Raw genomic sequence first — 13,170 nt, forward strand, 5'->3', positions numbered from 1 at the left:
ACTATGCACATTATATAATAGCATGATTACTACTTAGAGAATCATACAAAATTTTGTTGCAAAAAATCGAATTTTACTGAATTTTCAAAATTATTTGATTTGTCATTAATCTACACTTGTATCATACATAAGCAAATACATCATATTTTGATAACGAAAATTGAGTATAAATAAAAAATATAATTTAATGATACTATTTCGTGTAAATTAATATCATATAATATAGATTAATAATTATGTAATATAATATTGAAATATTTTCATATTTTCAAATTCTACAAAAATATGCGAAAATTACACATTAAGCACATTATTTTTATGATATTATAAATATTTCTATGTGTTGATTAGATAATATTATTATTTTATAATATAGATAGATACTGACCAATCCAAGAATCTAATAATAAAATATTCCAAAATCCGATAGATAAACATTTATTAATCACTCATTAAATAGTTTTTTAGTTCTAACTTAGATGTGCAGACTATTATATAAACGTTTTATATTGAAATGAAAATTGTTCTACACCAAAACACTTTATTTCTTTAGAATAATAAAAAACAAAGAAACAAAACAGGAAGCTAATATTATAGAATTATAAAATATTATGTAATTATAAAAATATATATTATAATATTATAAAAAATATAATATAATTATATATATTATATATATTATATTATTATATTTGCATTATTGTCGTAATACTTTTTGAATTTATTGAATTATTATTTTTGATTATATATTATATTATTTTTGATAATATATAAAAAAAAAGATTAACAATTATATTAAAAATATATAAATATAAATGTATAATTATTTTATATCAAAAATAGTAAAATAAACTGATAATGATAATATTGATAATGATAATATTATATAATGATAATATGTATAATGATAATATTATAGATGAAAAAATGTTGATGTAAAAAATTTGATAATAAAGTTATTTATAATAAATATTTTGATTAAGTTATCGACATTAAATAATCAAATATTTAATTAATTAAAATAATTAATTAATTAGTTCAATTAATTTTACCAATTTAATTAAATCCGCATTATAAAGATTCTTTAAAAATAGGAATTAGGAATATTTTTAATAATTTTTATAATTTTTTTTTATAATTAACATTAAGAAAATTTATTTCTTATCGAAAATTTCAATTATTTATCGAATTATTTTTTAGTTAAACATTGATATAATTTTTTTTAATATATATAATTATTCATCATATTATTCATAAATAATTATTATTAATATTTATTATAGAATTGTATAATTTTTATTATAGAATTTATATTATAGAATAATATTTATTATAGAATTATATAATTCCTACGCGAAAAACAATATCTTAAAATGTTAAAAATAAAAAAATAAAAATATTTTACTATGCTAAATTTTATTTATATCATATAAATAAATCTTTTATTTAAAAATAAAACTTTAATTTAATAAAATTATAACAAATATTTATTTTTGAACACTTATCTTAATTTTTTTAAATATATCAAAAAACTTCTTAATACAATATTTTTTATGTTTTTTTATAGGGTCAGGTGTTGACAGTTGCGAAAGATAAATTGATTAAACGATCAAACTTCAATTCTAAAAGAAAAACAAAATTCATTATACATGGGTTCATAGATACTCCCCTGAGCAACTGGGTTAAGGTAAGCCCATGATTAATTACATGATTAATTATAACTAATAATGACTAAATTGAAATTAAAACATGATAAATTTTATAATTTTTTTCTTAAAAATTATATTAATAGATTTTGAAAAATAAATATTAAAATAAAAGTTAAGTAATTATTCAGAATATTAATTCATATGAAATATATAGGAAATGAGAAATGAATTGCTAAAACATGATGACTATAATGTCATCATAGTTGACTGGGCTGGAGGGAGTTTACCACTTTATACTCAAGCAACTGCTAATACCAGACTGGTGGGCCTTGAAATAGCTCATCTTATTAAACATTTGCAGGTATAATAAATTTCTAAACAAAAAAGCTAGTTATTTTTAAAAAATTAGAAAGTTTTTATTTATTAAAAATTTATTAATAAATAATATTATAAAATATTGTGACTTAATTTCATTCTAAAACAAACTTTTAGATCACTTAGATTCATTTTTAGGTACAAATATCTCAAAAGCAGAGCGTGAAGAAAAATTCTTGACTTGAATGATGAAGAAACTAAAAGTATGTTTAAATCTATAAATTAAATCTATAAATCTTTTCTTTCACTGCTTTTCACATGGTGATTATTATTATTTTATTTATTTTATATTTTATGATTTTTTATATTTTATTATTTTTATATTTTATTATTTATGATTTTAATTTATTTAAGGATATATATGTAGAAAATGAATAAAAAAATTTAAAAAGCATGTATGTAAAAATTAATCATATAAAAATATACAATTCTATAATTATTTTATAGATTAACAATTCTTTAAATAATAATTATATATGTAATATATGTGTGTAAAATACATTAATATTATATATATACAATATAATGCATAAATAATATTTCTACAGAGAGAATGATTAAAAAATTGAAGTATTGTTTGTTAAAATATAGACAAATTATGGACTGGATCCAAATGATGTGCACCTAATTGGACATAGTTTGGGAGCTCATACTGCAGGATATGCTGGAGAAAAAATGGGAGGAAGTATTGGTCGTATTACTGGATTAGATCCTGCAGAGCCTTATTTTCAAGGAATGCCTAATCATTTACGATTAGATTATACTGATGCCAAGTTGGTTGATGTCATTCATACTGATGGCAAAAGCATCTTTTTTTTAGGTAACAAAAAAAATATATAAATTAATTTAAAAAAGGCACAGTTGTTGAATATTAATAGTAGTGTGTATCTTCTTTTCACAGGATTTTTCATGCAACTGGATAGATTTTTATCTTTTATACACAGAATAATAAAAACAATCGATTTATGTAAAGATTATATTTAAAAAAAGTAAACAATGATTTTAAAAAAGATACATTTTGCAATTAATATATAAGAATGCAAAAAACTACAAAAATATAAAATATATATCATTTAATATTGTTTTGTTTGTTTAACCTTTTATTTCTAAAAATATAATTCTGACCAGTTGCATGAAGTATCTTATAATAAATATATCAAATATTTTAATATCTCAAAAATCAGTTTTAAGCATCTATTTATCATTTTAAATTTATTTTATTATTAATTCAAAATAAATATTAGATCATTAATTTCTTGTAATACAATACAAACAATAATAATTTAAAATTTGATTTTTATTCTTATAATAATTCGAAAAATATTCATGAAACATTGATTTTAGAACTTATTTTTAATTTCTTATTAAAAAATTTAAGTAATTAGTTTCTAAATAAAATAATACAATTCAAAGTATCAATTTTTTATCCTTTTAATTGTTATCTTAAAATTTTTTTATTATTTATTAACATTTATTTAGAATTCTGCAAATCTATCATAATAAAATAATCATCATATGAGTTATAAATTAATTTTTCATGTGCTATCTTCTATTATTAAGATTGTCAAATTTTTCAAAATTAACTAAATATTAAATTAATTTTTGTTTAATAGTTTTTTTAATTTTTATTATTAAGAAAATCCAAGTTAACAATTTACTGTTTTTGAGAAAAAAAAATACTTATTTATTATAACAACATATTATTACTACAACATATTTATTACACAAAACATAATAAGAAAAAGTAAAATATATATACTTCTTATAATAATTAATATTATTTAAAAATATATATTATTAGATGATAATTTATTATATTAAATTATTAATCATTAATATTAAAATATAATAATAAAATATAATATTAATTAAGAAATTATTTAATAATTTATTTTTAATATATCATCTTATAAATTACTTTCTTTTCTCAAATTATATTTATTTTAATTATTAAATCTTAATTAATAATAAACTAATTTAGTATATAATAAGGACTTCCAGGATATGGAATGAGCCAGCCATGTGGTCATTTAGATTTTTATCCAAATAATGGCAAAGAACAACCAGGATGTACAGATCTAAGCGAAACAACTCCTTCTTTACCCTTAACTCTCATTAAAGAAGGTCTGGAGGAGGCATCACGAGTGCTAGTAGCTTGCAACCATGTGCGTGCCATAAAACTCTTCATTGAAAGCATTAATTCCAAGTGCCAATATGTGGCCCATGAATGCTCCAGTTATGCCAGCTTCCTCAGGGGCGAATGTTTCTCATGCAAGAGTAATAATAGTCTTAGTTGTGGTATTATGGGCTATCATGCGGATATTAGTCCAGCTTTAATAGGAAGACAAGCTATAGGACAAGATCTTCTGTCTTTGTTAGGCTCCAAATTTTTCTTTACCACAGGCAAGGAGGATCCCTATTGTAGTGAGTGTTAAAAATATTATAATTTTAAATTTTAGGATTTTTATAATATTTATAAAAACTTAATTAATTATACATTAAAATTATATATATATATATATATATATAATATATATATATAATATATATAATATATATAATTTTATATAATAGTATATTTTTTTGTAAATATCTCGAAAACTGAGATCTTTGAAAAAAAATTGAAGTTGCATGAATAAAAAAAAATTAAAAATTTTGTTCTTTATAACATATTTCAAAATCACTGAAATCGATAAGAAATCTTTTTTTTAAATAATTATTATTTTATTTAATATCATTATTCAAATTATATATTAGAAATTTATAAGATTTTAATTCCATTAAAGAATTTTTTTTATAATTTTATATAATAGTATATTTTTTTGTAAATATCTCGAAAACTGAGATCTTTGAAAAAAAATTGAAGTTGCATGAATAAAAAAAATTAAAAATTTTGTTCTTTATAACATATTTCAAAATCACTGAAATCGATAAGAAATCTTTTTTTTAAATAATTATTATTTTATTTAATATCATTATTCAAATTATATATTAGAAATTTATAAGATTTTAATTCCATTAAAGAATTTTGTTTTTTCATAAAAAATTAAATATTATTTTAAAATTTTGAAAAAATCTTATCCAACTATTAAAATATCATTGTAAGATAAATTATCATTGCAAGTTTCTAATTGATTCTTATGGAAAATATAGTTAAATAAGTTAAATTGTATTTAATTATATATATATATATATATAATATATATATATAATTATATAATTATATATTATAATTATATATTATAATTATATATTATAATTATATAATTATATACTATATATATATATTATATAATATAATATATATATATATATATAATATATAATATATTATATATATTATATATATATATATTTTATTATAATATATATTATATATAATATATATAATATAATATAATATATATATATATATATATATATATATATATATATAATATATAATATATATATAGAATTTTATTATAATATATATGTATATATTTTATAATAAAATTCTTTTCATTCCATTTCATATATAATTAATGTCAATGTAATATCAATTGTACATATAATAGCTCCAAAATAGCATTTTTAAAATTTTCTTAAAATTATTTAAGATTTGGATTTAACTTGAATTGTTTTAAAAAGAATGTTAAAAATTAGAATAATTAATTTATCATATTATCATATTATTAGATAATTAAAAAAAATAAAAAAAATCTTAAGAAAATTTAATGGAATCACAAACAAAATGGTGAAGGTTATTTACAATTTTTTTATTTAAGTCTGAAATAAGTAATGAAAATTTTAAAAAAACATTCTTCGAAGATTTATATTAGTTATATATACGGTAAAAATTTTATTGAAATTGATTGTCACAGAAATAAACAATAAATATCGAAAAATTTTTAGATTTTAAACTGAAAATGAAAAATAACGATTTTCATCATCTACTAATTGTAACCTTAACCTAATCGATTTATGAAATTTTTAGTATATATATAACTAAATCAAATTAAATAATAAATGAAATATATATAACACATCAAATTTATAAAATATATTTTTTAAATTTTTATTAAAAAAAAAGTTGGAAAAATTATGAATTCTAATCAATAACTGATCAATAAATTTAAAAAAAATTTTTTTGTTATTATAAAATACTAATATTTTCAAAATAATTCAAGTTGTTAAATTCAATTTTAAAAAATATACAATGATAATACTACAAAATTTGATATTAAATTAAATAAATATTTTATAGTCAGAAACATGTAAAAAAAACTAAAAAAATATTAATATATTTTTAACAAAAAAAATTGTAAATTAAAAGAAACTAAATAATATTTTAATAATTTTTTTGTATTCAACATTTTATTTTTTAACAAAAACAAACATGAGATACATTTTTTAAATTTAAATAAAAAATATTTTTATAAAATATTATTTCATAAATAGTAAAAAAATGTCTTAAATCTTCCATTTGTTGATATATAATTATATGAAGTATAAAAAAAATAAAACAAAAGAAAAATTTTAATTTTTACAAATTTCACAATAAAATATTTTTGTTTGAATGTTTATACTAATATTTCAACTTATTATAAAGGGTGTCCCAAAATTCACACAAAAAGTAATTTTGATAGAAAACACAGCTTTATAATTAAAAATTGTAAATTTTTTATTGATTCATAAAGTATATAATATAAGGAATAGCATATCAAGATAGTATATAAACAAATAGTAAATAACCTCCACAGTTTTACACATATGCATTCTTTTATTGAAATTTTCCATAATCGTTTTGCATAAATATTGCTGAATTTCGTTGATAAAGTGCTCAATTTTTTTCTTCAAATATGAATAATCATGGATTTGTCTTAAATTTCAAAAAATCCAAAGAAATCGGCGTTAAATCGGACGACCAATTTTGAGTAAAACGAGAAATTACATAATCAGGAAATGATTTATGTAATAATTGAATTATTTCTCGGATTTTTATATAACATGTGGTACCGTTTTGTTGAAATATCATCCACATCCATATTTTGCAATTTAGACACAAAAAACTAGATTATCATGTCGCGATAGCGAGCACCATTAACTGTTATTGACCAGCTGCATTTTCGAAGGAGAATAGTCCGATGATGCTTCCAATCAAAATTCACACCAAACAATGATACGTTATAAATGTATTTGTTTATCAATAATCACTCGTGGATTTTTTGAACCCCAAATGGAACAATATTTTCGATTAACCAATCCATTAAGATGAAAATAAGCTTTATTGCTAAAGATGATTTTGTTTAAAAAACCTCCATTATTTTTAAAATATTGCTCAACAATGAAAACGCGTTCTTTCATATAACACTCTATTTTTAATAATCCTGAATTGTCAGTTGTCATGCTATCTTTTTTTTTTCGTTAACAACATTTTATCACTTAAATAGCGGAAAATTCAAATCTTGCGTGAATTTTAGGACACCCTTTATGTATAACATTATTTTTCAAATTCAATTGCATTCAACATTGAATCCAATGTTTATTTGGTTTAAATATAAAGTATTAGAGAATAGATTATGAAATGATTTGATTAAAATAAAGAATATAGAAAGAAATAAGAAATATATTATATAATATATTTTTACTAAAAAAGATAGGAATATATATAGAATTATGCAAATATGATTTTGTTCTAAGCTGAGTTTACTATATCGCGTTGCATGGCGCACTACAGCAATTCAAAAAAGAAGAGGCAGAACAGAATTGAAATAACGATCCTGTCCAATGATATCTAATTCACATATAAATATGAATTATAAGATATGAGTTGCACTTTTGCATAAATAAACTCAACATAAAAATTTGCAATAAATACAAGCTATATATATTTTCTCTATGCTTTTAATATTTGTATCATTCTCACAATTCATAACATTAATATTAATATATACATACAATAAAGTCATTAAAGTTTACTATTACTAAGTTAATAAATATTCTAAATAACTTTTTTTCTTCGTTAAATAAATAAATAAACAATAAATATTTATTGTGATGTTATGAAATTTTAATAAACAACTGTATTTTTTGTTATTTTTATATTTAATTATAAATCTAGATAATGTTATTTTATCAATTTTTAGTCGTTATTCTTGATTTATTTTTATTAATAACTTCTATGATTATAGAATTTTTAATGAATCATCAAGTGAATTTATTTGACAATCTTTTCCATTTAAATTATATTAAAATATATGATTTCATTATAATTTGTTCGAGAATATTTATTATATAAGATTAATATATTTTAGGTATAATACATATATTAAACTTCTTTTAACTCTCCAAATATATGACTCACCAATTTTAAAACAATATATATATTGTACTAAAACATATGTTTCTTTATTATGTTCTTTTTATTTTTAACGTAAAAAATACATAAATATATCAAAATCTTTTTATGTATCAATTCACCCCACTTTCTTCTGTATGTATTACGATTTGTATTAATTATAGAAGAAAAAATAATTAATTGCATATCGCATACATATAACAAAGAGAATTAAAAGAATAAGAACAACTTATTGCGATTATTATTCATAATAATAATTAATAATTCCTGTATTTGAAACTATATAAGCATTTTATCTATTTCTAATAACATAAATTCATAGAATTAATTAATTAATATTGAAAATTAATTAATTATAATATATTGAAAATATTTTCAATATATTAAGTCGTTTAAGATAAAATTACCGTTTTTGTTAGTTGAAAGAAAAACAATATATTTTCGAAACTATAATCGTTATTCAATAAAAATATAAGCCATTAGCTTTAATGATCTTTTCTTAATAAGATTTCAATTGATGTATTCCATTTCTATAAAACTTTATAGTGTGAAGAAATTCTTCGAATGTGATTACAGCTTCTCGAATGTCGAATATTTTATTTTTTAAAAATAACTTTAAATAATTTATATAAAATAATTTATATAAAAACGAAAGCGATTATAAAATTTTATAAAAAATTTTATAAAAAAGCGATTTTTTTATAAAAGCGAAAGAGATAATCGGTTGATGAAATATCTAGTAGTAATGAATTGGTTAAGATTTCATATTTTAATTGAGCTAATTTTTTATGGAATAATTGATGTATGCAATCGAGAATTGTCATGCAGAAGATTCATGTTTATTGACTAATGCGGATTTTTTCTTAATCAATTTTTTATATATCATATCAATTTTTTGGCAATAGGATATGCTTATGTTCTTCTTTATTATTTCCTTATTATTTTTCCCTTTTTTTTTATTTGAATCTTGTATCAACTTCTTAAGGATTATTAGAGTAACTAAAGTATCGTAGAGTAAATAGGAAATGATTATAATGACATTATAGAATCACACTCCTTACATTGAGGGGCTGGCTTTTTGGTAGTCTGTAAGAATGTATGATTTTAGAATATTCAATTTTTATTCTAAAAATAATTACTTGTTCTCTTTTTCTTAGTATAGATAGTCTTCTAGTCCTCGAAGAACTTATCGGAGATACCCTTGATTTGGTTAGAAGCCTTCATTCGTCTTTCCATTGAAACTTTAGTCTGTTTTTTGTTTCCCATATTAGATCATTCAAATGTAATTTATGTTATTTATTATGGTGCATGAATTAGCCACTTTCTTCGCCAACTATCCAAATGAATTTAATTATGTTATCTTTCCTTATGATTTTTTCGTGAATTTCAAAGATTTAAATTATAATTTCGTTATTTGATTCTGATTTTTTGATAACCGTTATTACACTTTTGAAATCAATGAAAATTATGGATTTTTGATAAACTTTGTCGTGAATAATTTTTAGTAAATGACAATTAGTTCAGTAATGTAGATTAATATATCATCTAGAAGTTTTGTTTTGATATAGAATTTTATGGAATAAACTACATCTATGTCTGCATTTGTTTTTAATCCATTTGTATAAATTTGTTTATAATCTCGATTTCTCAAAAATTTCTGCTGTTATTGCTTAGAATAATTCCGATAGTATGTCATTTTTTAAATAATTTGTTAGCATCAAATCTGCTTCAATGTGATGTAACTTCCAAGAAGAAACCAGATAATTCGTAAACTATAGGAAGGAATTTTGTTTTTAATCCATTTGTATAAATTTGTTTGTAATCTCAATTTCTCAAAAATTTCCGCTGTTATTGCTCAGAATAATTCCAATAGTATGTCATTTTTTTAAATAGTTTGTTAGCATCAAATCTGTTTCAATATGATATAACTTCCAAGAAGGAACCAGATAATTCGTAAACTATAGGAAGGAATTTTTAATTGTAGTTCTTAGTATTTGTGAATTTTATAATAAAAAGATTTCGGAGATTTCTGACATTTCGTGTATTTATTAATGAATCGTTCAGAAAAGGTATTTAAATATGTCAACTTATTATAGCTGAGATTTTAGCTGCTTAAATTATATTGAGAAGCTTTCTTCTAAAATCTTCTTCTAAAAAGTTGATTTAGTTATTTCTTTTAGTATAGCTATAGATAGGATTGGTTTTATTTTAATGCTATATTATGAATGAGTCTAATATATTTAGTACATTATGATTCCATAAATGATTGAACCATAATCTAATTTAGGTCTAATAATTGATTTGTATGTATTCATTAAAATAATAATCAACAAACATCAATAAATAAACTATCATATATTAACGCTTCAATGTTTATTAATTAGTCTAAAATGGCTAGATGAATGAAAAGATCTCCATTTTGATGAAGGAAAATTATGTTATTTGTTTTCAGAATTCATTAAAGTCAATGATTGATTAATTTTTCGATAAGTTCGCATAATGTATTTGTAAGTGATATAAATCTGTATTTAGCGATATAAATTTTCCAGATTTAACAATTGCTATTACTATTTTCGTCCTAAGAAGCTGGAAATACTCCATTATTCCAAATAAGGTTAAAAATCTGAAGTAAATATTCAATTTCATTTTCTGATAGATTAAGATCAGTATATTTGGAGCTAGTAGCATTTTTAGATTTTTTAATGATATTGAGTTAATTGCCGTTAATTCGTTCTTGATTGTCATTAATATTGTTCTTGATTGAAGAATAAGATATAAAATTAACATAGTGTATTCTATTAGTAAGAAATTCACTATTGTAATCGCTGAACTTATTGGTAAATGCTTTAGCTAATAAATTAAAAATGTCTTTATTATTTAAAATTATTTAATTATTTGATCTGGTTAATATGATGGGATTGAATTGGCGTGTAATTTTTTGAATAGCTTTTATTTTATTATATAATTCTTTTAAAGGGATAGTATTATTAAGAGATACCAAGAAGTTTGTCCATGACTTCTTTTTTTAAGTTGGCGTATGGTTTTCTTTAGTATTGTTCTATATTTTTTAAGTGTAATTAGGTTTTCTGGGGCTCTATGTTTTTTATATTTGTTAAAGACTCGCTTGGCTTCTTTAATCGTAGCTTTACATTTATCGTTATATTCATCAGGATATTTTATGAAATATATTTTTAATTAGTTAGAGTTTTTTAAAATGACAAATTCATCAGTTAGATAATCAATTTGATCTATGTTTATTATAGTTGAGATAAGTATCTTGTGGAAGTACTTTTATATCAATTAATCGTCGGTATTTATTCCAATTGGCTAATTCAAATTTCCAACAAATAGATACAAATTTGTTTTAGTCATTGTTTTGGCTGATATACATTTTGATAAATTGGGAAGTAGTCGTTGTCATATCAGTTCAATGCTAGTTTCATATTTATATATACACAATATTTGAGCCACATAAAGTTCGGTCTATTATACTGAATGATTCATTAGAAACGTTAAAATCCATTCGTTTAGTATTCATTCATAGTATTATGTTATGGTTAAATAATTCTTTTCTATATTTTTTCTCTTCTATCTAAATGATCTGAACCCCACAAAAAGTTGTGACTATTAAAATCTTTTAAAATAATAAAAGATTTCGGCTGATTTGTTTTTTATCGTTTTTTAAATCTTGTTAGATAAATATATTACAATAAATAGATAATATTCGTGCTTTTATTGTTATACTTTCCATGTTAGTATTTATTTGAATTTTGTTAGCTATTAGAAAGTTTTTAATTAGTAGTTATTCCTTCACTAACATTTTGTGAATTTTTATTAATAACAAAAATATTATAGGTTTTTATTTATATTATTTGATTCAGTTTGTTTTTTGTAAATAAATTATATCTAGTTATTTATTAAATAATAATTGAAGCTAGAAAAGAAATGAAGCTAGAAAAGGAATGAAGCTAGAAAAGAAATTATTTAGATTCCATTATAAAATAGTTATGAACATTACTTGTTTGTTTATTTATTATTATTATTCGACCGTGTGATATTAATATTAATTTATTTATGATAATAGAAACAGGATGATGATATAATTGTTTTTGATAATAGGATCATTAAAATCGATGTCCGTGTCATAGTCGATTGGATAGAAGAAAGAGAAATAGTAATGGTGATGTTTAATATCGATGATAAGTTAGAATTTATATCATTCTTGAATTTTTTAATTATTCTATGAATTTTGTTTTTAATAATATGTCCCTTAATAAAACATAGGTAGCATTTTTATTAATACTGAAATATTTTGCATATATTCCAGAATTACTTCGAATTTGTTTTCGGTTCCAAATGAATTTTCTAAGAAACTGATAAATTGGATCAGATTTAATGGATAGTTTGATTTAGCATTGTTTATTTTATTTTCAATAAATTCTATCATTTCACTAATGTTGTGATGTTAAAAGTTTTTCTATGTTTGATTGTTTTGATTGTAGCTATATCATACTATCAGTTTTATATAGTCGATATAGAATGGTTAATGCTTATTTTTTATAGTGTTAGAATCTACTGATGTTTTTTCTACTTTTGAGGAAGAATGCTCTCTTGTTTGCTAAAGTAATATTAATGGTTTGCTGAGAAATTTCAATATGATTGTCATTATATAATTTATAATCATTACGAAAACTATTTATGACATCTATATTTATATTACTTGTATCACATTCCGTGTTTTTATTATACATTCTGTTTGATGTATTCTGCTTAGTGAGATTATTATATTAATTCGCTATATGATCC

At 20.1% G+C, this 13,170-nt stretch overlaps 1 protein-coding gene across 5 annotated transcripts in view; it reads left to right on the forward strand.

Annotated features, from left to right (window-relative positions):
- The window catches only part of LOC727173 (pancreatic triacylglycerol lipase), a 100,092-nt gene that overhangs the window by 75,411 nt on the left and 11,511 nt on the right, over positions 1-13,170 (forward strand). For 3 of the 5 annotated variants that reach the window (XM_026442684.1, XM_026442688.1, XM_026442685.1), the window contains exons 4-7: positions 1,568-1,687; positions 1,864-2,010; positions 2,616-2,844; positions 4,017-4,448. In XM_026442684.1, coding sequence (XP_026298469.1) covers positions 1,568-1,687; positions 1,864-2,010; positions 2,616-2,844; positions 4,017-4,448 — 928 coding nt within the window. The remainder of the gene's footprint in view (positions 1-1,567; positions 1,688-1,863; positions 2,011-2,615; positions 2,845-4,016; positions 4,449-13,170) is intronic. The other 2 variants (XM_026442686.1, XM_026442687.1) reach the window with 2 other exon arrangements.

Source organism: Apis mellifera, linkage group LG9 (assembly GCF_003254395.2).
Source record: "Apis mellifera strain DH4 linkage group LG9, Amel_HAv3.1, whole genome shotgun sequence".
In the NCBI taxonomy this organism is placed as follows: domain Eukaryota; kingdom Metazoa; phylum Arthropoda; class Insecta; order Hymenoptera; family Apidae; genus Apis; species Apis mellifera.